The sequence below is a fragment of the Alosa pseudoharengus genome, unplaced genomic scaffold (genome assembly GCF_046254945.1).
Source record: "Alosa pseudoharengus isolate Yale_2024_CS ecotype anadromous, Long Island Sound unplaced genomic scaffold, YU_APseudo_1.1 YU_APseudo_1.1_scf_24, whole genome shotgun sequence".
Classification (NCBI taxonomy): Eukaryota; Metazoa; Chordata; class Actinopteri; order Clupeiformes; family Clupeidae; genus Alosa; species Alosa pseudoharengus.
This window is the reverse complement of record NW_027468689.1, coordinates 13,725,345-13,751,455: the sequence shown is the minus strand read 5'-3', so window position 1 is coordinate 13,751,455 and position 26,111 is coordinate 13,725,345. Positions and strand designations below refer to the sequence as shown.

General features: G+C 44.6%; 2 protein-coding genes across 2 annotated transcripts in view; one reads left to right on the top strand and one right to left on the bottom strand.

The window, feature by feature from the left end:
* Positions 1 to 64: 64 nt before the first annotated feature.
* Positions 65 to 18,860, top strand: helb (helicase (DNA) B). Its single transcript, XM_076303215.1, has 14 exons — positions 65 to 554; positions 1,503 to 1,865; positions 2,267 to 2,484; positions 5,684 to 6,778; positions 7,196 to 7,400; positions 8,468 to 8,609; positions 9,270 to 9,403; positions 9,677 to 9,761; positions 9,964 to 10,023; positions 10,608 to 10,911; positions 14,286 to 14,435; positions 14,652 to 15,242; positions 15,503 to 16,083; positions 16,500 to 18,860. The coding sequence occupies exons 1-13, from the start codon at positions 344 to 346 to the stop codon at positions 16,040 to 16,042; spliced, it is 4,098 nt and encodes a 1,365-aa protein (XP_076159330.1). The 5' UTR covers positions 65 to 343; the 3' UTR covers positions 16,043 to 16,083; positions 16,500 to 18,860.
* A 5,091-nt stretch (positions 18,861 to 23,951) lies between these two features.
* Positions 23,952 to 26,111, bottom strand: part of grip1 (glutamate receptor interacting protein 1) — a 120,187-nt gene continuing 118,027 nt past the window's right edge. The window contains 1 exon segment of the mRNA XM_076302621.1: positions 23,952 to 24,263. Within this exon segment, the coding sequence (XP_076158736.1) occupies positions 23,991 to 24,263 (273 nt within the window). The 3' untranslated portion in view covers positions 23,952 to 23,990.

Here is a 26,111-nt window from a genome sequence, read left to right as displayed (position 1 = left end):
TCTCGCCATGGCAAAAATATTTTTTTCTTCATGTGTGGCCCTAATACTCCGTCGTATATTTATGCCCTCAGTATTAGGCTACATGATTATTTATTTCCAATTTATTGCAACACCAAAAAAGTTAGACTACCATGTTTGATGTTGCGTGAGAGACGTTTGTTTTTGGAAGACTTTTAACCATAGACACTCGTTTCATGAACCGGAACTTCCTACACTACTAGTGTCAACTCAACTGTTATTTTTGGAAAGGCGGCGGGAAGAATTTAAGCTGCTACATACTAACATTGACTGCTGTCAGAGTGGGGGGCGTTTTCCCCTCTATGGTTTCCCCACATAGCTTACGATGTCAGCTGTAACCTCGTCGCCGCGTGGCAGAGTTTTAGTTGGCTATATCTTACCACCGAGGGAAGAGGCGCAAAGAAACCAAGATGAGGGCTCGGACTCTGAAGATGACGAGGAGGAGGAAGACCCAGAGTTTCTGGACATGGTTGAAATGGAAAGTTTGTCTGCTGGAGGGCGCATGTTTCAGTCATCAGTGTCACCACGACTAGAGGGTAAAGTACAGCCCAGGAAAGTTGAAATGCATGTAACATTATGTTCATGAGATGTTGTCTATCTATGCTGTTCTTGTGATACTTGTCAGATCGAATGATTGCTCGAAACAGTATCATCATAGGCTAGCTAGCCTACCTTGCGTTTTAATAAACCTCAAAGAGCTTGATAGTAGTTTAGCGGAGATGGAATAATAGGCCAGCAATCTGTGGACTCACTTTCATTTGAGTTCCTTTATTTCCTAATATGCGGTTGTTATCTGCGTCATGTCAAAACCGTAGGGTATGTGACAGGGTTTTGTTTTGACTTGCACAACATGATTTTGTAAAAAAAATAATAAAAAAAAACCTTTCAATAGTTTGCTTACGTTAGCTGTGCCTCAGAGAGGAGGAATTAAAACTGGATTCTTTCACACAAACTCGCGTCACAGACGTATGTCACCGCCCATTTGGAGGCGCAAACAATCGGATTTTTGGTTTAACCATCAGTTAACTTCAAAACAGCCATTTTACTTTGGATAGACAATAGCAATACATCATAGGAGTGATTAACGTCAAAAAATCTAAACTGGAGTAACTCAACATTTGACACACATTTGACATTTGGCACATTTTGAAACTGTGCCTTCATTTTACAACACGAGAAAAAAACTTTTATAACCCTTGAGCCAGCTCCTTACTTTGTGATCTCAATGGCAATGCAGCATTTGTTTGCACCTCCAAAAGTATGGTGTACCTGGTTACCTCCCAAAAACGCCCTTAAATGCCCACAAATACCTGTATGTTTGTGTGAAAGAATTCAAAACGTATTCCACATCTGTGTATTTAAGACAAAATTAAGCCGAGACGAACATGTTAATTTTGCTTATCTCGCTGTTACTTTTACGTACTAACTGGTCTAACTATTGTATGCAGTTTCCTGACAAGACCTGTGCTCTGATGACCCTCTAGTTGACTTCCAGATCTTGGGCTCCACTCAGACTCTGCGGCTCGAGGGCCGATTCCCCCTCACAAATCCCTGGTGGCAGATCACCTGTCGCGTGGGGCATCTGAGGAACGGCCGGGCGGTCATCCAGGGGTTCCCTTCGTACGCCCTTCGCAGTGACCTGAAGGGTGAAGCCAGCCGCTCCGTCGTGTCCCTGTTTCTGAAAGCATGCGGTGTGTCCCCAGTGCACAGAACGCAGTTCATGAATTGGCTGCCAGAGGACACAGAGGTTGGGCTCCGTACCCTGCCTGAACTCCTGGAGGAGTTTGAGGATGTGGAGCAATGCAAGACAGCTGCAGACCACATGAAGAAACTGGTATCCAAATCAGGTAAGGGACATAGTCCAGGGGCTTGTGGATGAGGCTGCTAACTGTGTTTGAGTTCAACTGTTTAGCTCTCACATGATTTAGACTTCACTGTAGACACATGACCGTTTAGGCAAATATAAGCTTATTTCACAGTTGGTATCTTGTGTGAAATACAGGAACTTGACCAGTAGTGCTGTCAAAGTCCTGTGGTTGCTTCACAATCGTTTGTATTGCATATGGCATAGGCCTACTGCACTATTTAAAGATGTAGGTAGAGTTTCTCAGAGATAGCCTAAAGTCTGACTCGAGCTAATTTAATAACTAGGCAAGTGGTTCCTCCGTGCTTTACACACACAAAAACAAAAAAAACAAGCGGTAATGCCTTTTAGATCCTTGAAAACTCTCTCATTTGCACTCTGTAGTTGCAGGTGTGTGTGTGCGCGTGGCCACCCGGTACCCGCAGGTCATGATGCACCTGCCTACTCTGCTGGCCCGCCAGTTCAAGGAGCTCCTGGGGATGGGCAAGAAGAAGGACCATGACGCCCTGCAGGACAGTGCTGAGGCGGGGCTGGCAGAGGACCTGCTGGACCGTCTGGAAGTGATCATCAAGACACAAGTGTGGAAGCTGGGCTTCAGCTATGTGAGTACTTCACTCGCTCACTAAACAGAAATAGAGCACAATTCAGCTACAGAGATTAGAGATGATTCATAGGGTTGAGGCTGTCTTCAGTGTACGCTGCAGAGATTAGAGATGATTCATAGGTTTGAGGCTGTCTTCAACACTGTAGAAATTAGAGATAATTCATAGGTTTGAGGCTGTCTTCAACACTGTAGAGATTAGAGATGAGTCAGGGTTGAGGCTGTCCTCAACACTGTAGTCAGCAATGTCATCAACGCTTGTGTTGGGGCCGTAGATGGAGCTGATGAAATGAGCTAAATTAGCCGTTACTACCCTGCTCCCCCACACTGGCTAACAAGTCGTTGTCCATGCTGTTTAATACTAGCACTGTTTCCCATACATTTACTTATTTGTGGTGGCCCATCACAATATCAACATTGACCACCACACAATGATTTTCCAGGATGTACTAAACTGTGCTTAAATCCGGTTAGCATCATAACCACGCTGTGCTAATTTGTTAAAAAAACTGTTGTATTCAAGTTAATTCTGCAAACCAACCACCGCAAATGGAATTCAGTTCTGTGGGAAACACTGACTAGCTAACCCCATCAAGGCAGCCAATGGTTGTGCACAAAGCGCTGCCAACCGTCCTCCTCTATCTGTCATCATTTAGAGCCCGCCCCATTTTTAGCCTTAATGCAGATGATAGTGAGGAGTTGACAGGAGATGAGTGAGGGAGAGAGATGGGGAGCAGTTTTGGGAAAAGACCTCAGGCCAGACTATCACTTGGGTTACTGTGGGCACTGCCAGACTCTATCTTGGGTCACCTCTAACTTGGGTTACCGTGGGCACAGCCAGACTCTCACTTGGGTCACCATGGGCACTGCCAGACTCTCACTTGGGTCACCATGGGCACTGCGCCAGTTTGAGGTAGGGACACCGATGGCACCTTTGCTACGGCTCACCTATTTCACACCTTACCTGTGTGCATCCCTGATATAGATTAAAACATTTACTGCAGTGGAGAATTACACATGCACATCAAAGAACACTCAAAGAACCCTCCGGTTACAAGTCCGAAGCACTAACCAGTAGGCCACGGCTGCCCCATCTGTTCCTTTGTGGAAGTAGTTGGTGATTATCACACTTGAAGTAGTACCAAAGCTACTGTTACAAAACGAGACACACATAAACATATTCAGATGTGAGATTCAGATTCCCTTGTAATGTCATCAAAACGCGTAGTAAATTGCAGTGTATTTACCTACATTTCCATGATGGTGGGATTCATTTTTTGCATCACTCTATAACAGACTAGTGCCTTGTTTCTGCTTTTTCAAGGGAAGTCCTTAAGAAAAGAGGATCTGAGAAATTTGATGTAAATGTGGTGTAATGGTGTGTGCACCTGGCACCACTGATTGTGTATTTAAAGGGTGTGCGGACAAATATGGAATTTCCTCAGTGATTTTATGTATTTACGTAATATCCACATGAAGACATGCTTTTTTTTGTTGCTATTTTAAGACAAGGACTTTTGCTGTATATTTACTAAGTTAATGTTGCAGTTTACATTTTTACCTATAATTTAATTATAGTTGTAATAACATTTATTGATATTTATTTAGTTATTATTATTATTATTTTTTTTTGAAAATCTCTGGTTGAGCTATGATATTGGATTGCTTGCTTGACTGTCAGGAGATGAGCACATCTCTCTCACTGATCATACCTCATTGAAAACTCCTACACTTAACACCTTTTTTCATATCACACATGGTTTTAGTCGCGTCTTTCAGTGTCAGAATGGCTTATTATGACGCTCAGTTTTGATGGTGGATGGTGACTCTTGAGTTAGTGTTGAGCAGATGTCACTGGCACGAACATGTCTACTTCCTGTTTAACTCAACAGAGAACAGAGGAAGTGTGTGCCAAGTCGCGTGTGGGTTAGGATGGGGGTGGGAGTTAAAACCACAGCCCACAGTGAGTGGTGACGGACCCAAATGTTCCCTGGGGATTTCAGAGGTCCCACCGTTGGGCCGCAATCTCAGAGTTTTTTTTATCAAGTATTACTCATGTTTTCAAATATGAGAATAGAAATAATCTTTCCAATGTATGACGAATGGAAGAGTTTTATAGGCTTAGACGAATGGAAGAGTTTCATAGGCTGAGGCCTTTCTTTTGCAGTTGCTTCAACCCCCACAGAACCAGGACCAGTTTAAGGATGTGTATCAGGTCACCCATGTGAATTATCTCAGGAAATACCCCACCCCACAACCCACCTGATCTATGCACATCCTGTCCGTGTGTAGGCCCCAGGTTTCAAAAGTTTGTCATGTATATCCGTCTATAGTGTTTCCTGTGCAGGGCAGGCTAATCTTGACCTGTGCTACACTTATCCTTCAAGTTTGCTAGTTTTTTGCTATATTGTTGACATAAACAATATCTTTGTGGAATACAAGTGAACAGGTCTTAACAACCTCTGATTAGTATTGCTGTTTATTGTTAAAGTACAATGTGAATACCAGCCAGTGGAGGACACTTCGACAGGATAACATACAAGTCAACTGAGATAATATTGTGGATCTGCCCTAAATCTGAAGCTGTGGCGGCAATAATTTGGTGGCGGTGTGGCACCAGTGTGTGAGAACAGCTCCCCCTAGTGTTTCATCTGATAGGGGCTGCTCTATCTACCATAACTTTAAAGGTTGTATCAGCGATTTCAGGCCCAAAAAATGCCCAAACATAAATGATCAGATTCATCTAATCTTTCCTAACGATCTGCTAGCTGCCTGCCCCATAAGCAGGCCATCAAAAATGGTTCCAACCAATAACCGACGAGATGCGCGTTTAGGAGAGTTTCAATTGCACGGGAGGGAGGGGGAGGGAGTAGCGAGCTAGCTCTCTGTTTTGTTTGATCATAAGCAGAAGTGACGAAACCCCGCTATCGCTGATACTACCTTTAACATCAATGGAACTTCCTTGTTGTTGTTCTTGTGGTATAACCGCCAGTAGCAGTAGAGTGTGTAAAAATAGTCCCTATGTGTTAAACAGCTTGACTTCATTCTGCTTCTTTCACTCTCTCTCTCTCACTCCCTCCCTCCGCTCTCTCTCTCTCTCTCTTTCTTTCTTTCTTTCTTTCTTTCTCTCTCTCTCTCTCTCTCTCTCTCTTTCTCTCTCTCTCTGCCCGCCCTCTCTCCGTCTCTTTGTGTTTGTGTAGATTCTCTACAAGGAGCTCCACTTGATCCGCTGCGAGGCTCGCCTGGAGGCCTTCGCGGCGTGCGGCCTGTTCCGGGGCATTCCGGAGCTGCAGCGGCACGCGCTGCAGGTGTACGCTCAGCTCAAGCACCAGTGCCAGCTGTCCGGGAGCACCTACGTGGAACTGCGCGGCCTGGAGGAGCTCCTCTGCTCCGAGCTGTCCGAGCTGTCCGTGTGGGCGGCCGTGCGCTTCATGAAGGACCAGGGCGTGGTCGTGCTGGAGCGCCAGAGGGTGGCGCCGCGCAACCTGCACACCTACGAGACGGGCATCAGCGAGCGGCTGGCGCGGTTGACGGGCGGCGCGGACGAGGGGGCGCCGAAGCCCTGGCGCATCGACTTGGACGTCCGGCGGGTGCTGAGGGAGGCACAGGAGGAGAGGCTGAGGGCACGGGCCGAGGCAGGTCGAAACACACCTGACGAGCAGACCAACGGCGCAGGTGCCCCGGCACACGATGGGGAGGCGATATCGGAAACATCCCAAGATGCAACAGCGGTCGCCGGGGACAGACCAAGCGATGACCTGATGTGTGGCCATGGGGACAGGTCCTCTACACAAGCCATCCACTCAAATGGAGGCTCGTCATGGGACGACTTGAACTTTGGCCTTAAACTCTCCATCCCAAGGCAGGAGGTTCCTCCCAGTCCTGAGGAACCGGACCGCGACCCGCCTGTGGAGATCGAACTGGACCCGGACCAGGTGCGGGCTGCCCAGATGATCTGCTCCAACCCGGTGACGGTGATCAGCGGCAAGGGTGGCTGCGGCAAGACCACGGTGGTCAGCCTGGTGTTCAAAGCCGCCATGCAGCAGCGCGACCGCGACATGGAGGAGGTCCTCAAGGCCTGCGAGGACTTCCAGAAAGACTCTGGCCCCTCACTGCCCGAGGACGAGGCCACCACTCAGGTGGGTGAGGAGAGCAAACAGGAGGAGGAGGAGGAGAAGAAGAAGAAAGAGGAGGAGGAGGAGGAGAAGCTGCAGGTGCTGCTGACCGCACCCACAGGCAGAGCAGCTGGACTGCTGACCAAGAGGACGGGCTTCACTGCGTACACCATGCACCAGGTGAGGGAGAGGGGTGACTCAATCAATCAATTATGACTTTTAAATGTGTTATATGGCATTCTGGTTCTGCTGTGTCTCTGACATCTTGCTGTACCTCTTTTGATCTCTCTCTCTCTCTCTCTCTCTCTTTCTCTCTGACACCTTGCTGTACCTCTCTCGCCTCCCCATCTCTTTCTCTCTCTCGGCCCCCCCCCCCTCTCTCTCTCTCGCTCTCTCTCTCTCTCTCTCTCTCTCTCTCTCTCTCTCTGACACCTTCCTGTACCTCTCTCACCCCCCTCTCTCTCTCACCTTGCTCTCTCTCTCTCTCTCTCTCTCTCTCTCTGACACCTTCCTGTACCTCTCTTGCCCCCGCCCTCTCTCACCTTGCTCTCTCTCTCTCTTTCTTTCTCTCTCTCTCACCTTGCTCCCTCTCTCCAGGTGCTGTTCAGCTATATGAACTGGACGAGGGTGAAGGACAGGGCCAAGAGCCAAGTCCAGGAGAAAGGGGAGGTGCCGCGGTGGAAGTTCCGGCGGGTGCGGGCGCTGGTGGTGGACGAGGGCAGTCTGGTGTCGGTGCAGATCCTCCACTCGCTGCTGGCCATCCTCACAAGTGAGGCCCAGCTGCAGAAGTTCGTCCTGCTCGGTGAGCCCTCTAACCTTTTGACCTTTGACCTGGAGGAAAACATTGGGAACCCCCCCCTTTTATCTTTCCTTACATGTCCAACATCTAATAATTTATTAATGAATGATAATCTTTTTTTTAATAATGATGTAGTCCAATTATTCTTTATTAGATTATTATTCTTAAATTATAGATTGCGGAAATTCTCTTTTTGTTTTCTAAATGCTGAATGCTGAATTGTTTGTTGTTTGTTTTTGGGGGCATGTTCATGAGCCCCCATATTCATGCCCCCAGAGTGTATTACTGCAGCTCTGGCTGTTGGCTGCAGCAAGTCGAGCTAGGTAGAAGCAATCGTTTATTTTTTTGCGTACTGACAGTACTCGGTGACCTCGAGAAACACAGATCTATGTGAAAAATCGCCGGAATTCTCCTTTAAGTGAATGTCGTACAGTGGGACAGTGGGGTTCTGAGTGTGGGAAATGGGTGTCGTAGGAACAGATGGAAACTATTTTTCAACCCCTTTGGAGGAGGCGTGCCAAACCGCTCGACTCAGCTGGCAGCATACGAAAACCAGACTGGAAATCAATCTGTGAGCAAACAACTGTCAACAAATCAACAACCCCATTTGAAAAATTCCTGCAGCTTCCCAGAATGCCGAGCTCTTTCTGAGCCGCCCTTGGTTTTTCAGTACTTGACCATTTACAGTGGTCTCAAAGAAACACCCAGCATATTTTTTGAGTTTAGAAATGGATGTACAAGTCCAATACTTCTTCAGAGTATCTCAGTGGTCTCAAAGAGTACATAACTCTGAGGTAGCACGGATGACAGGGGTCTGCCCTCAGGGGGCGAACAACATGTGGATGCCATACTTGTGCCTGGGATAAATGTGAGCTAGTGAATTATGAATGTGAATTAGTGGAAGTTTGAGAAAATTGAGTTAAATGTTTTTTTCTTAAATTGTCTAGTTGTAACATTCATTGACTATGGACAGGGTTCCGTATTGCATGGAATACTGTTGGTCTCACTGTGTGTGTGTGTGTGTGCGTGTGCGTGTGCGTGTGCGTGTGCGTGTGCGTGTGCGCGTGCAGGTGATGTGCGTCAGCTGCCCAGCATTGAGCCTGGAAACGCACTGTATGACCTGTTCCACAGCCTGCACAGAGTCCACTGGTCCATTGAGATGAGAACCAACCACCGGGCCGAGTCGAAGCTGATAGTGGAAAACGCTGGACAGTAAGCAGCCTCAGGTCTCCTCCCTGGTTAGAGGTGCTATATGCAGTTTTTAGCTGAAAACATCCAAAACCTAGAAATGGCATCAGTATGTGCAGAAACAACCATTTTCACCCCTGTGCTCTGTGTCCAGATATCCTGTGAAGTTAGCAGTCAACTCAGCTAGCGTTGCATCCTAACTTCACAGGACATCTGGACAACACAGAGCACTGGTGTAAGGATGGTTGTATAAGAAAACACATTTAACTCAATTTTCTCAATTTGTGGTCAGCCGTGGCTTACTGGTTAGCGCTTCGGACTTAGAACCGGAGGGTTGCCGGTTCGAACCCCGACTGGTAGGCCACGGCTGAAGTGCCCTTGAGCAAGGCACCTAACCCCTCACTGCTCCCAGAGTGCCACTGTTGTTGTAGGCAGCTCACTGCACTGGGATTAGTGTGTGCTTCACCTCACTGTGTGTTCACTGTGTGCAGTGTGTTTCACTAATTCACGGATTGGGATAAATGCAGAGACCAAATTTCCCTCACGAGATCAAAAGAGTATATATACTTATACTTATACTTAACTAACTTCCACTAATTCTCAAAATTCCACTCATCACTAATGAGCCAAGCTTGTCTTTTGCTTGGGAATATAAAAACATGCACTCTGCTCTGTCTTCTGTAGTATTGCAGACATGGGTCAGAAGCGAACATACTACCCTCTGAACTTTGATGCCGTAGTGGATATGAATTGTTCCCCTGAAATGCCTGGCGATGACAGGAGGTTCATCTATGTGCGGGTGTCTCAGGACGACCTTGGTGAGTTAACACAATCTGTTGCTTTCAGCAGAGAGAAGAGGCTTAGTCTTCCACAGGCCTCTGGGTGGGGTTTGCCATCTTAGAAACCATATCTGAAAAACTCACAGTGTATTGATGATCTTAGTGTATACGGGATCATGGAAGATTGGGGATTATGTTTCCAGATTGCCAGGTTGTGGCTCAGGGCTGGTGGCCAACACACTGGCTCTCACTGGGAGTTGTGGTGTTGTGTTGAGATGGGCCTTATCTTGTATTTTCTTCGTTCTTGCTCAGCTCTACACGATGCAATTTCACTTTTGCTTCGACGAGCTGCTGGACTTCAAGACCATAAAATCTCCCAGTTCATCGCCTTCAGGAGGTAAATGTGATCTTAGGAGTCAGGACGTGCACTGTGTATCATGTTAAGATTACTGTTTCAAAAGTACATAGAAAAACACACGCCAACACTTAAAATATGTGGACTTGATTGAGAGTTCTTCTGTGGGAAAATATGTTAAAGGATTGTGGTTGAAAAGAGGTTATATTGTTGCGGTAGTGACTGACCTGATATGCATTTGCAGGGCCGACTGTGCTCTGATCAATGAGCTTTGTTGCCAGCATTATGGGAGGCATGCAACCAAGTAAGACATTCAGTAATACTTCCCATTTTATTTAACATTTATTTAGAAAATAGCATTACTACACTGTTGACTGCAGAGTGATATGTAAATACTGAATTCCAGATGTTAATCTCGTCTTTACATTGATATCATGCTATTTTATTTGAAAGCAGTGTTCATGGTCATAGAAGAGGTGGTGAAGTGAATAATAAAGACATTTAGGACAATTTGCCACTCCTGTCATGTTGTCCCTGCTTCACCCTGGTAGTTTTTAAAGGAAAATTCCGGTATTTCGCACTTTGAGTCCCCTTTCTGGTTTGTTTTGGATGAACTAGAGTGGTGGACACCGAAATTTTGACTATTGGTCCTGTCTCTCGACTTTTCTGACTCGTTTTGAATCGCCTTAGACTACTCTGAGTGGTTGCCAACAGGCATGCTCAAACATGTCTTAAAACAACCCTTAACATTCATTTTCAAAACTGTGCAACTTACCAAGTGGTGTCAAAATTTCCCTTAATTTCCTTTAATGGTGCCTTGGTTTAGTATACTGGTGTTCCTTTTCTTCATTGCTGTCTTCTGCAAACCCTGGGTGTTGTTTCTGACAGAAACCACAAGAACAGGATGGACTTCCGTATTGGGGACAAAATCTGCTGCACGAGGAACAACTACATCACTGACTGGAGCCATGAGCGTGGGCAGCCCCCAGCGTTGCCACCACCGACCACGGAGCAGCAGCTGGCTCTCGCCGTGCCAACTCAGCCGGGCGGCTGCCCTCTCCCCTCTGACCCTCTGGAAGGCACCAGCGATAAGCGGACTCAGCAGACCGGAAGGAGGAAGAGGAAGGAGGAGGAAGAGAAGGAACCAGTGAAGGAACGCCTGTGCAACGGAGAGATCTTCTACATCACAGAGGTTGGCAGCAGTGGTTACTCACAAGGATCTGTCTGACCATTTGCCACTCATTTCCATCTTCAAATGGGGTTAACAAGTTTACAAATGAGTGTATCATTGTAGTCATGGCAACAACACACCTCAAAACAAGTCACTTGTAAGGTTGTAATTAAAGTTAGAGATCCTGTATCTTCACATTTCAACACTACATTTAAAATCCCACCATTTCTGAAAAATAATTCCATGTGATATCACCATTTTGTTATAGACTTATTACTACAAGAAGTGGTGCATTTAAGTGCCACCATTAACTATTACAACACAAACACCCACAGGTTCATGTATGTACGTACGGCTAGCTCCGATTACCCACTTAATAAGGGGTGTATTGTGACCGTGTATTATTCATAAATCACAAACCCACACAGTATATATCATCTTATGTGCAATGTCTGATGTAATTTCTGAAGATACTAATGTCCTATCTGCATATCTTAATTCAATCATGGGAATGAAGCACATCAACTGATTTGTTTTGTACATCAGAAAAAGTAGATGCAGTGTGCAACTTAGTGCTGGACAAAGATACCGTTAAACCAAAGAAATGGTTGATATCCCCACACTGGGACTTTCTTCGTCATTCCTTTGTTGCTAAAAACCTGATTGTCTGTTGGAGACATGAAAATGCCTTGCAAATATATATATATAAGGGTGCATCAAAAAACACAATTCTTGAATTTTGATATGGCTGGGTGCTAAAAGTGTTCCAATATATGTAGAAACAACACATGCAAAATATTTTTCCAGTACATTATGATTTGGGGTGCTGATGATGGGGTGCCACCGCACATCTGTTTTTGTTGGATAAAGTGGTTAACAGTGCTCAATGGTCGCCATGGAGATCTGAGGTAAACAATACTACAGCTCAAGAAAACTGAGGTGATCTTTCTGTTTGAGGTGATCTTGATCTGTGTTGGATGTGTTATTACATATTACTATCATATCTGCAGTTGTTTCCCCGCCCCCTCTGCAAAGCTAATTGCGTGCCCACAGCTGAACCACAAGCGCAGTTGAATAGTTAACCAATTGTAACATTAAAAAGAAACAAACTTTAGCGATCATACATGATAATAAGATGTCAACGAGCAGCAACATACAGAGTAGGCCTAGTAGTTCTACTAATCTACTTAAAATACTTGAACTATTTATTGCACAATGAAGAAAACTGATGCTCTGAATACTTATTCAGCGGTCTCTAAAAGTTTATCTAATTGACGCATTCAACCGCGATTTTGATTACACCTGCTTTTAACAGGCGCAAGTTTTTCACCGCAAAACAGACATGCACTGTTTTCATACATATGGCGGAATACCTAAACAATGCTATTAGCACTTGTCGTCTCCTGTGTTTGCGCGATACTCCCACTTTCCCCTGACCCTCCTATGAATGCATATGCATGACGCGGAAAAGCGCAAATAGCCATTTGCAGCTCCCACGACAGGCAGTCTACGCTTTTTCCTCAGTGCGGCCTGTTTGTACATACCTCGCCATGCTTTTACGTGCACTTTGCGAATGATATGCCTGACGTGGGCACAAAAACATACATCTGGCCCTGTCTCTCCTTTTTTCATCCGCTTTCTCTGGGTGTCTTTCTTCTCTCCTTTGTATCCCTTATTCTCTCTCTCTCTCTCTCTATTTATCTCTTTGGCTGTGGAGAACATGTGTGTGTGTGTGTGTGTGTGCATGTCTGTGTGTGTGTGTGTGTGTGTGTGTGTGTGTGTGTGTGTGTGTGTGTGTGTGTGTGTGTGTGTGTGCATGTCTGTGTGTGTGTGTGTGTGTGTGTGTGCATGTCTGTGTGTGTGTGTGTTTGTGTGTGTGTGTGTGTGTGTGTGTATGTCTGTGTGTGTGTTTGTGTGTGTGTGTGTCTGTGTGTGTGTGTGTTTGTGTGTGTGTGTGTGTTTGTGTGTGTGTGTGTGTGTGTGTGTGTGTGTGTGTGTGAGTGTGTGTGTGTGTGTGTGTCTGTGTCTTTGTGTATATGTCTCTCTCTATGTGTATGTCTGTATGTGTGTGTGTGTGTTTGTGTGTGTGTGTGTGTATGTCTGTGTGTGTGTCTTTGTGTGTGTGTGTGTCTGTGTGTGTGTGTTTCTGTGTGTGTGTGTGTGTGTGTGTGTCTGTGTGTGTGTTTGTGTGTGTGTGTGTGTGTCTGTGTCTTTGTGTGTATGTCTCTCTCTGTGTGTGTGTCTGTCTGTGTCTGTATGTGTGTGTGTGTCTTTGTGTGTGTGTCTTTGTGTGTATGTCTCTCTGTGTGTGTGTGTGTGTGTGTGTCTGTGTCTTTGTGTGTGTGTGTGTGTGTGTGTCTGTGTCTTTGTGTCTGTGTCTTTGTGTGTGTGTGTGTGTGTGTGTGTGTGTGTGTGTGTGTGTGTGTGTGTGTGTGTGTGTGTGTGTGTGTGTGTGTGTGTGTGTGTGTGTGTGTATGTGTGTGAGTTGAACATGACCACAACCAACAGCCAAACCTTTGCCGCTGCAAACCCAAGCTAATCCCTGAATAGGATGGTTACCCTTGGATGGCGGGTGGGGAGACATATCTGGGGGGAGACACACTGGCTAGGTTCAGAGTTCAGGTTCCCTTCCCTCTCTCTTTCTCTCTGGTGATCTTGCTCAGTGGAGCAGAGACTCTGGCACAGACTGAGCAGTTAAGTTCGGAGTTTAGTTAGTGTCAGCTCTTACAATTAGGCCCTGTTAGTCAGTGAGTTAGCCACTAGAGAGGGTTTGTTCTTTTAAGTTTGTCAGTATCGCCCTTTGTGTTTAACAATAAAGTCAATTAAATTTTATATGTGTGTCCGACATCCATCACTGCTGCACAGAATTCAGGGTAAGGCCACGTGAACATGTCCCATTGACCTCCATTCATTTTGTCTATAGGACAGTGAATGGAGAATCTTGAAAGTTGAATTCTGAGAAATGCCCAAGTTACCCAAAGGGCAAACAAACAACTTTTACTTTGATAACCCTATAGAACATATTACTGTATTAAAGTTCACTGTACTTAACATTTCCAGGTCAACTTTTGGCAATTAGACTAAAAATTGCACATTTTTCGAAATTTTGCCAAAGTTCATGTGTTAGGTGGCACCCCTAAATCTCAATGGAATTATTCAAAACTGTGCAAAAGTCATTTTTATGTTAATTGGAACAAAATGCAATGCCAGCCAAATCGATATTTTGAAATTAAAATTTCCCATTCAAATTTGATGCACCCTAATATATATATATATATATATATATATATTTGTATGTGTGTGTGTGTGTGTGTGTGTGTGTATTGTGAGCAATAAACATTCTGGGCGTGGACATGAATCCTCTCTTTCTGATATCCCACAATGCCTCATTACAGGATGTGACGGTGGAGGAGGGTGGCCGGCGGAGGAGGCGGTACTTGACGCTGGATGATGGGCAGGGGAGGGTGCTGTGTGTTCTCTTCAGGGAGCTGCAAAGACTGTGCAGGATACAGCATGCGTGGGCACGGACCATACACACATTCCAGGTACACACAGATACACACACATACAGTACCCACACACACCAAAATATCTAGGTGTGTAATGAAATAGAATTTCAATCAGATGGTGCATGTTAATTATAGCAAATGTCTCCTCCACCTCTTTTGTGCGTTGTATCTTGCTTCATGTTGCGTTATTATGATTATATGTGGTGTTTCCATTTTGTGTGTGTGTGTGTGTGTGTGTGTGTGTGGGGTCAGGGTTCCGAGGCTGAGACCATTGTGTATGTGGTTGGCAGTGGAGTGGCTCAGGACTGGAGGCATGTTTACACTGCGGTCACGCGGGGCCAGAAGCGCGTTTATGTCGTCTCCAAGGACGCCGACTTCGAGAAGGCCATCAGAGGACACGTGAGAAAGCGCAACACCAGACTCGGCCAGCTGGTCAGAGAGCTGGTGGCCGAACAGCAGTCAGGGCAGGAGGATCCGTTGAATCAGTCCAGCTTCACGCAGCCCTGCGCGGGCACCCTCTCTAGGCAAGCCCCAGGCTTTGGGCCTCCTCAGGCCTCCCAAACGCCAAGCCAGACCCCAGGACCCTCCTCAATGTGTAAAGACCTCCAGGAGGAGGATGCCTGTCTCCAGGATGATCTCAATTTCAGTCAGGCGTATAACTGGTGCTCACCTATGGAGTGTGCCGAAGACCACGCCAACGTGTCGTGTGCACCTCCTGCCATGTCGGCTGTTGCCAAGGAGGAGAACCCTTGGAAGGTGCTCAGTGATCCACCGCAAAGTCCGCTCGGCATCAAACGAGCCAGTGGCTATCAGGGCTGGAACACTCCTCCTAAACAGCCCAGGGTGAGTGACTGTCCTGTTTGTAGCTCTCACATTCCTGAGGAGAGGGGTGTAATAGAGGCATCCATGGAGAATATTTCTAGGAAAGAAAAAGCTGTGTCAAAACATCAGTCCTGGCAGCCAAGGTGTATTGCTAAAGTAGACTATTTTTTAGAAAATGGATTGGATACCACGGTCAGGTGCCACAATGTATGTAACTACTGTTGGCAGCGTTGGTTGTGTTCTCAGTTGTGTTTATTTCCCCTTTCTCTCCCATCCTTTAGGTGGCGTCTGCAGACAGCCCTACTGTTGCCTCGAGTCTCGGACTGCTCACGCTAAGCTCCCCCAACCCTGCTGCCCCTGTGGTGAAACACCTCTTCCCTAGAGAGGCCGGAGAGAACAATATCACACTCAGTCCAGTCATTAAATTCAGGCCCAGAGTAGGGCTGTTAGAGAGGTTTGCTGCTGTGGACTCAAGAAGGATGGAGGGGGGTGGAGATGCAGGAGACAGGCTCAGCAGTGGCCACCCTCGGGAGGCTTCTCCTTTCAGGAGAGCCCCAGGCTCTGTGTCGGGCCAGGAGACATCCAACTCCCTGGTGCCTCTTGCCATGGTAAAATACCCAGAATTATCCACCGGACCGTGTGAGGACACATTAACCGCAAGTGAGACTTGCCTACAGGAAGATCTCGCTTTCACTCAGGAATATAGCTGGCCACCTATGAGCGGTGATGATGACACATCAGCAGTGCCTCATGGGAGTCCTGCGGAAGTTGAGCTCTCCCAAGAGACAGATTTTTTACAGAAAGCGTTCGGCTTAAAATGAAGAGGTCCTTGTCCACTGCACAGAGACCTGTAGAATGACAGGTGAGCAAGCTGTAACTATCCCCTCTGGATTTAGTCTGCTTAACTGTCATCTATTATATCTATCGAGAATATCTGCTACTGTTAAGGGACACAGTGTAAGCTTCAGTTAGCATGGTTCTAAAAGGTTTGTTGAAAAGCAAGTCGATTCACTTTTGTTATCTTCTATCAGTCATTATTTCAGTTTTTCAGGAATAATTTCTGCCCTGTGGAAGCTCATTTGAGTTCATAAGCTGAGTTCATATGTTACCAAATATCTTGCATGAGTTGAAATAACTTCTACAAATGGCTGTTGAATGTAACCGCAGCATGAATACTTATTAGCTAGTGACATTGATACTCCTGAATTTGATTGTAATGAAGAGCTGTCCGCCCTCTCTCTGAGCTCCATTTTAATACTCTTTTTGTCATCTGTTCAGGCATCATCTCCAAGTGTCCAGTCTTTTGGCCAGATGTTGTCATCTCGGCACTCCCCCAGCCATTGATACCAGACATTTCCCTGACCATGACTGGATCTGTGTGGTGACTGTCCAAAGTGTCTTCCTCTCATCTGAGTAACACTAAAGGATGTCCAGCATCAGCATCAGCAATGGCACTCGGTGTCTCTCATGAGGGGTGATTGTCAGATGTTCATCATAAGTTAATCATGAATTAGTGGTTCTCCAAAGAATTTTGTAAAAAAAGAAGCAGTACACATTTTCGTTTCTGAGGTTCCAGATTCTACAATGAATACATGTAATTGAAAGTTAAGTAGAGATGGCCTCACAGATTTTCATCCTGTATTTTAAGGATACACTTTTTTTTTCTTTCTTTTTTTGTATTAATTAACTAGTTTGTTTCCACTGTGAATTTATTCTGAGTAAAGGTTTGGAATATTCTCTTTTACAAGTTGACATTTAGCATTTTTACATTTACATTTATTCATTTGGCAGAGGCGTTTATCCAAAGCGACTTACAGCAATAGAATAACATGTAAGCTATTAACAATTAAGCTACAGAGCTACAGCAATAGAATAAGATATAGTATAAGTATATATACTCTTTTGATCACGTGAGGGAAATTTGGTCTCTGCATTTATCCCAATCTGTGAATTAGTGAAACACACTCAAGCACACACTAATCTCGGCGCAGTGAGCTGCCCGCAACAACAGCGGCGCTCGGGGAGCAGTGAGGGGTTAGGTGCCTTGCTCAAGGGCACTTCAGCCATGCCTACTGGTCGGGGTTCGAACCGGCAACCCTCCGGTTACAAGTCTGAAGCGCTAACCGGTAGGCCACGGCTGGCCTGTTTTGAGATACAGAGCTGCAGCTACAGCAATAGAATAACAGAAGACCAGCATGCCTCAAAAAAAGTATGTTTCACAGGCAACTGGAGTTACTAAGACTGAGGTGAACAGTAATGTTAATATAATTTCAAGCCTGTATACAGCATTGTGTGGTTCAATTTTGAACCCTATGAAGAAAGTTCTGGCTCAGATCAATAAAATATGAGAGGGAAACTTAAGGCCTCAGAGTAGAACTACAACATTGAAGTTGGTCATTGGCAGCAACTGCAATCGATGGGATGGAACAGTACCACCCATAGCCTGTGGGTGGAGCTCTTATTCTGTAGAATGGTACTTAATGGGAATAGAATGGCTAATGACTTTCTTTATGAAGAAGGATCAAAAAATGATAGCATCATGATACACACTAAAATTAATCTGTGCCACCATATGGTGTAATCAGGAAATTAAGTCAGTGACTGAAAACAGGGATGCAAATATCTGCTTGCCATGACATGGTGGTCATTAACTACATACTCCACTTCAGGTAGTCATTTACAGCAAACGGAAGACATTTAAACAGTTTATAAAATTATTATTTTCCATTTCTAACCACTTGAGGTCTACACAGTGCATATGTTAGAAGGTTGAATATGGTAAACCTCCTGATTACTCTGTCTTTGTCACAGAGGGTAATTGAGTACAACAGCAGTGATGTATAAACCAAAACCACTGAAATGATTAGGGTTAATGAAAAGGCATTTAGGTTTAAGCTATCTCTTAATCAAATTAGGAGATTTAACGTTTAATTGCCCCAATCTTATCCTTCAATTACTTTTATCTCTCATCAGGAAGAGTTAATTAGTTGATATTAGCTAGGCCTCTCTCTCTCTAAGTGTGTGTCTGTACTGGGGGAAAGGGGCATAGTGGATTGATACTTCTACAGTACTTCTGTTGGTCAAGCTTCAACCCAAAAGGCTTTGACTGGATTTGAGTCAGATGAGGATTACAACTTTTTTGGACTCCCTACGTTTAGACTGATTACGGATATTATTGCTCTCAATAAGCACAGTTGACTGTAGTCAGTGTTTCAATGTGCGTCACAGTTGCTGGTGATATGAAAGAAAAAAATACCAAGGCTGCATACTTTCATGTTCAGGACTGAAAAAGCTATTTTGTAAAATAAAAAAGAATGAATTTAGGTCAACCTTATTAACGGGTCCCATTAAATGGAGAATCAGTGATTGCTCATCCAGAACCAGCGTTCTTCATATTAAAATAAAAAATGCTTTTAATTTTAACGTGGCATTAAGTGTTGTGCATGCTCTGAGGAAAACTCTTGGTTTCAAGGCTGAATAATATGAGATGTGATACAAGAACAAATTGACCTCTTATGACCGAGGCAAAAACAAAGCAGCATACTGGTGTGGATACATAAAGTTTGAGATTCAACAGTGTATTTGTTTGACTGTTGAGTTTCAAAATGGCTACATTTTTGCACAATTTGTTGACTTCACTTTGACACAACAATGAGGAATAACTTCCTGTGTGTGCCATCACTGTTACCTACGGCACTGGGGCTGGATTTATGCTGTGGAGTTCCTGGGCCTCAGCCATTGTGATACCGTTCAATTAAGAAGATTGATCTTAAAATGGCTGGCCTATATACAGTGGCATATTCCTGCCATGCTGCAAAAAGAAAAACAGATCAGTATCATGTCACAGTTTGTTCTTATAAAAAGATGTTTTGCATGTTTGAACAAGATTTGTTTCATGCTATGTATACAAATGTTAAATGCTATGGAGTAAAAAATGTCACTCAATATAACAATAGCTAATTATGTTAAATAGTTGGTTGTTACAACAAGTTGGTTGTTACAACATAAGTTTATGTCGTCAAATGGTGAAAAATCTTAAGATATTTCTTATACTATGGAGATATCTTGTTATATTGTGGAAAGCATCTTGTTATACCTACCCTGCTGAAAAAACAGGTAGAAACCAGCTTATGTTGGTTGCTGGTTTTATCTGATTTTTGCTGATTTTCTTCCAGCTCTTGCTGGATGGTAATTCAGCTGGTTTTGCTTGTCATACCACCTCAAGATGGTCATTTTAGCTGGTGTTGCTGGTCTACACTGCTGGTTTAACTGGCCATGCCAGCTTATGTTGGTCATTCTAGCAAACCAGCATGACCATCTTACACCAGCAATGTCAAGCTTGACAGGCTGGTCACCAGCATGACCATCTTGCACCAGCTGTAGGCTATCCCACACGACAGGCTGGTCACACCAGCATGACCAGCTTCCTCAGATGGTCACGCCAGCATATCCAGCTGGTGGCCCAACCAGCTACACCAGCAAAGACCAGCAAGAGCTGGAAGAAGCTGATTTCTAGCTGTTTTTTTTTTTCAGTTATGTTATGTTAAATGGGGATTTGGCTCCTGGAGGTCTAGGGAATAAAAGCAGTAAGGGAATAAAAGCAGCAACTGCAAAAAATGGAACAAAAAAGATTCAGCCAAGGACTGATTTGTAAGTGGCTATGAATAGAGACCGCTTTTGTGCTCAAGAGGAATTACATAAAACTTGCATAACACTAGCAGCACCGATAACTGGAATGAAATGTCCAACCAACAAAAAAACACAAAAAGAGGCTCAACACAGTCTCATTTGTCCACTCTGTATATCTTTTTATTGTTTCTTTTTTTCTCGGCCATACAAAGGTTGACAGCTGTAGGAATTCCCAAAGTTATACATCGACGATAAATATCATGCTACCAAAGTATTAAATTTGTACAAAAATACTTTACAGCTCATAATACCTGTCCATTAGAAATAAAAATACAGTATTTCAGGGACATGACTGTGAACTTGATCCATGAGAGTATCATACACTGAAAAATGGTTACCCACTATTTTGATTGGCAGTGCTTAACTCCAGTTGAGCGTCACCATCCGAGAAGTGAAAGGGCTTCAGGAGCCAGCAGTGTGATTTCAGTCTAATTTATTATTATTATTATTTATTTTATTTTATTTAGCTGTTATTATTTCTGTCCACACCCAGCTGAAGCTCATAGCAGCTACATGGTTTAACTGTGACACATGGGAAATAAACTCAAGGTTCAAATGGTAGCAAAAGAAGCAAACAAATAAAGAATAGGAAACCAAATCCAAGTGATCCTGACGCCACGCCTGCACCGCTGGTTACGATTACGAGGTGAGACGGAAAACTAGAATGGGAAAGTAAACTGTACCTACACTGAGGTGTTTGTAATTGATCTCTGTGGGACTAAACCAGGATGTTATCTGTGCACAGTGCAGGAGGTGAAAGGAACTTGGAGCATGGACCCGTATCAGGAGGGAGCTTCTGGATTAGAACAAGGACCACTGACACTCAACATGGCTTCCTGGAAAACAACAAAACAAAAAATAACAGACAGTTCCCAAATGTGGAGAGGGCTTTGTCTCCTAGGTCAAGTCTGCGTGCCATTTCAAATAGTGAGTAGACAAGGAGGGGGTGAGCTGAGACCACTGACAACAAGGGCGACGTCACTCTTCAACAGCCACAAGGTTTACGCACACAGGTCTGGGTTGGGTAGCGCTGGGTCAGGGTAGGGTGCTGGGAGAGAAGGAAGAGGAGGAGGAAGAGGAGTGGTTGCTAGGAGCAGTCGGCTTTGTTTTTTTTCTTCTCTTTTTTTCAATTTTTTTTTTCTGAACCAAACATGTTTATGTGTTTTTTTTTTCACCTGAAGCAAAGCTGCTTCCTGAAAGAGAGAGAAAAAAAACACATGGTTTTTAGGACTGATGTCTTGTTTTTGCTGCTGGCGGGCTAAGAGTTGCCGCGTGGAGACGTCCTAATCATGTCAGCCTTGTGTGATCAAACACACACAAGTGCCATTGCATCATTTCATTTTTTTCCCTTTTACAAACAAAGTTGTACCGCCTTTGGGCCTGCAACCTCAGAAAAGAAACAATGTATACATACAAAAAAACCATACCAGTACCACATCGATTAGCATATTAGTTCATATTTACTCAAAAGGGGGAAAGACAGAGGTATAAAATAGAAAATGGTGTTTTTAAGCTACTTCAGTTATGTTCTTTTAACCTCATGCTTGTGTTTTTTTTTTTATTTTGTAATTAATTGGTCATTTGGAGTGATGGTGGCATTCGGTTCACAGCTTGGTTTGTTACGTCCAAAGTTGATTCAGATTTCACATCAGTAAAAAAAAACAGGGTAGAGACTCACACAGTAGAAAATATATCTAAATGTACCCCCCTCCCTAAACAAATTCATCACCCATATTACCCATGGGCCTTTGCAATCTCTGTATCTCTCTCTCTCTGAAAGCTACAGTTTTCTCAGGGTTAGTGTTTTTTCTACCTGTCTGCAACACTGTAAAAAGCTGGAGGGACTGGGCCAGCGCTAGTTGTGCTTCTGCAGGGGGAGGGGGGAGAGAGGTCTTTATTTTGGGCCGTCTTTTATGTTATGTGTCCCAAGATACAGTGTACTAAACCTCAAATTCATTAAGAACTACAGTTGCAATGCACTGTTTAATGTTAATTGCTAACTGTCCTTTGGGTTAAGGTTATGTTGGCAATGAGTAATCACATGTACTGACAGTGGAAGCACATGGTATCAGACATTGCTTTATTAATTATCATGGTGTTATAGGAACACTTCATATAAAATGGCATTGTTTTATTAATTATCATGGTGTTATAGGAACACTTCATATAAAATGAGACCAGGTTTTCCTTTGGCTCCTGTATGCGGACACTCAGCCCATAACCTACACCATCACACAACACCGATCATCTCTTTGTACCAGCTTTAGCAGTACTTATGGTATGATGCTAGCATTTGCCACATTAGCTCCTCTGGCTTCAAACCACTTATTTCTATAGCAGCAGTTGAGGAGCAGAGGGCAAACTCCTGCAAGACCAACAGACCACACTACTTCTCTTATTTGTTTTCGCAGGTATACAAACACCTGCCCACAACATCATCCATCACTTTCGCTAAAGTCACTCACAGATTGCACACGAGTAGATTTGTCACATAAAAACCTGCCTCTGTTCATAAAAATAGTTCTTTGTCCAAATTTAGGATAAGGTGCAGAAGTGCCACCTCTTCTAGCAGAAAGAAGAAAACAGTCACTCAACATCCTAATTAGGGGCAACATTTATTTTGTTAGCACTGGTTTGATACTATGTGTGCCTGCATTTGTGGCCTCTGAGATGACCTGAGGACTTGCGTCACCCTCTAAGAGTTTGTGGAGAACTAAATTTGTTGGGGTCAAGTCCTGTGGAGGCATTCCCCTCCAACCCAAGAAAGAGAGAAGCCGATACTTCAGTTTTGCTCAACTACTGATTTCTTCTCAGTTTGTCAGGTTTCCAGAGTTTCTGAAGCTCTAAAACTATCCCTCTTGACAAGGACACAAACCCCATGCACTTAAGCCTATGGCTACATTTAGGTGACCAGGATTACCATCTCAGGAGGTTCTTTAGAACGGATAGTGGCTGAGGAGGAACCGTAAGTGATTGAGGTTCCTCTGTGCCGTGACAAATCTCACTGAGCTACACAGACCACTTCTCTTTCCATCTCCCTCCCTGTTTCTGTTTCTCCCTCTCTATCTCTCAGAAAGGAGGAAGCGGGGGCATTCGTGTCCATTTTTTCCTCTTTATTGTGCTGATGCTATACCAGTCTTCATACCCCATGTATTAGCAGAGTTGGCACTCGGGCCTTGGCATCAGAAGTGAAGAGAGAAAGGGGGTTTTGTTTGTTGTTTTCTTCCATTACCACACTACATTTAATTTGTTTTCATCACTGACAAAACCGGGAGAGTATAAAAACTTGTGAGTTTGAGAACTCAAGGGGGGGGGGGGGGGGGGGGCGACTGAGAAGGCTAGGGGGAACAGGAGATGCTCTTTATAAAAAACGAGAGTGGGGATAGTTTTCTGGCCTATACAGTGTGGTCCTACAAACAAACACACACACAAATACACGTTCACACACACTCAAACAAACCCTCACACACATACAGAGTGGCCAGTCCAACAGTACATGTAAACGTCTGTGAGAATCCACTTGCTCTTATATCATTTTTTTTTCACCAGTGTATTTTTTTTTTTTTAAGTCTTGTCCTTTCACAATAAAAACAAAGGATGGCACTGTTTCAGTTGCAGTTCTGGTTTGCGTTTGAATGTCTGTCTCAGTACTCAGTACTCCAAAGAGGTCGGTGCGGTCTTCCTCCAGTGTCATCATCATCGTCATAGTTGTTGTACAGTAGTTGGCGTCACAGGACAGAAACACATCCATGCTGGGTGTGTGCTAGGAGAAAGGGCCTGACCTGTGACACATGCGTATGTATATGTGTGTGTGTGTGTGTGTGTGTGTGCGTGTGTGTATGTGTGTACGTGTGTGTGTGTAGGTTCACAGAGAGGGGAAGGAGTGTTACATGTGCTTAGACAAACTGTCCTCTCACTGACCCCTGCCCACAGACCCCCACCATTTCAGGTCTCATGGTGTTCAGGGGCTCAGGGGTTGGGATGTGGGGGGGGGGGGGGGGGGGGGGTGCTGGGGGGACAGAGCGCCGGACATTTTAGCACCATGAGGAGCGCTGGACGCTCGTCCTCCGCCCTGCTCTGCTATAAGGTCTTGTTAGGGTCTCTGTCTTCGCCCCCCACCAGTCCAGTAGTCTGCAGCCCCACACCAGGGTCCAGCTGAGGACCGTCCCCTGCCGGCGCCATGCCTGGCTCCGTCCAGTTCTCCGGCTCCTCCGCGGGCAGCTGACCCAGGTCAGAGGTGGGCTGGGTGGTGACCGGGTTCCGGCTGATGACCAGGTCCAGCTTGTTGCCAGACTCGGCGATCAGCGGGACAACGAGGCAGCAGTCGAAATCTCGGGTCCGCACATGATTTATCTGGAGGGAAAACAAAGAAAAAAACGTTTCTTCACAATTTGTTAAGTTTAAAAGTGCTTCTTTACGACTTGAACAAATAAAGTGTGTGATACTAACTCAATCCACTTTTTGTCAATGCAATTTAGTGAGTTGCTCGTCAGATCCATTTACCTGCCCATAATATGTGTGTACTCAAATGTCCTGGCTTTGTAAATGGGTAGTTTGCACAAAGCCATACACCATTCCAGCCAATCAACCCCCGGGCCCAGTGGCATGGAAGGCACGGGTGTAATTCACGTTTCACTTGAATCGCGGACTGTAACATTAACTTGAGTAAAAATGAATCTTACTCTGTAAAAATGACATCAAGGGCACAATGAAATAGACAGCCTGGCTTATGATGTGCTATTGCGTCTGCCAAAAGGCCCATCACTCACTGATCAATTATGTGCATTGTGTTGAGTGCTATCTGGCCCCATTCAGCCACAAACAATAAGCCCTGCTATAATTACATTGGCAAAACGACTGCCTTGTTCAAATCATTTCTGTTTGCCTTCTGCAACAAAGGTGTTGACTGAGCACACATCAACTAACGAGTACGCATTTAGATGGTAACTCCCACAACAATCCAAACGTTTCTAATAATGTTTTTGTCACTGCAGATTATACACATGGTTTATTCAGAGGCTTTCCTAGAGTGTCAAACAAACAGAGATGCTACAGTCCCAAAAAACTACAAAAAAATCAATAACCTATGGTGGCAAACACACAGGTAAACTCACTGAAAACCATTTCTGCTGTGCAAACTGAAAAGGGCAAAGCAGTCTGAATTGTGTGGAAAACACAGACAGACACAGCGCACAGTAACTGATTATCGTATCTCCTTTGGGGTGTTTTTCAATGTGCGGTTAATACAATATTGGCTACTCTGGACTCTTGTCCCTGATAAAGGACACACTGATGACGCTGATTATATAGTAAGCACGCTGATGGAGTAATAAGCACGCTGATGACATAGTAAGCATGCTGATGTGGCCTTCCTTCATTTCTTCCCGATCCATCATCCGCCTAGCAGGAAGGCTCGCTATTTCCTCTTTATCTCCCTTAACAATGGGATTGTCTTCTCTGATTGGCTGATGGGGTGGGCATTAACTTTGTATAACAGGCTACCTTTGAAGCAATTCCAAAAAAAAAAAAAACATCACCGTTCCATATCAATGCGCTTATAAATGGTAACCATAACAACAGTAGTAAAGTAGCCTAATTAACGGTTGATTGACAAGTTATGATAATAGGTTATTTTCTGTAGTTCATGTGCATGAATCCTACATTTAAAGAAAGTCATAGATAAAATTATATTCTAATTATAAGGGAGATAAATACAAACAGGAGATATGCAGGAAAACAGCTTTCAAGGTGACCTGTTCGATGGAAATAATGTCTCGGCGGAGAGCCTCCACCTCGCCATTATTTCCATGGAACAGGTCACCTCGTCGGTCATTATCCCTTACTTAATGGTTATACCATTTTGCCAACGTGAGAGAAATTGCACAAAGAAAAGGACGTGCGCGCACACACACACTCAGGTGACGTCTTTTGTTACCGCATGGCCACTGTGCTCATCCCGTGCTGTCCATAAGAAAGGGCCGGTGATTACCATGGTCACTCGGCTGTGTGGCAGCCAAAGGGCATTAACACCCTAATCCTCACAAGGAAAAAACAACAGCTCCAGTGCTCATTAACGTGAGGTGATGGGGACTAATCTGACAGAAGCGAAGTCGGAATCTGGCTGGCGAAGAGGCAGAGAGTAATTATGTTGCCATGGTAATGGGGGGTAAGCCCAATCTTAGGGGAGACTTTTGTGTGGTA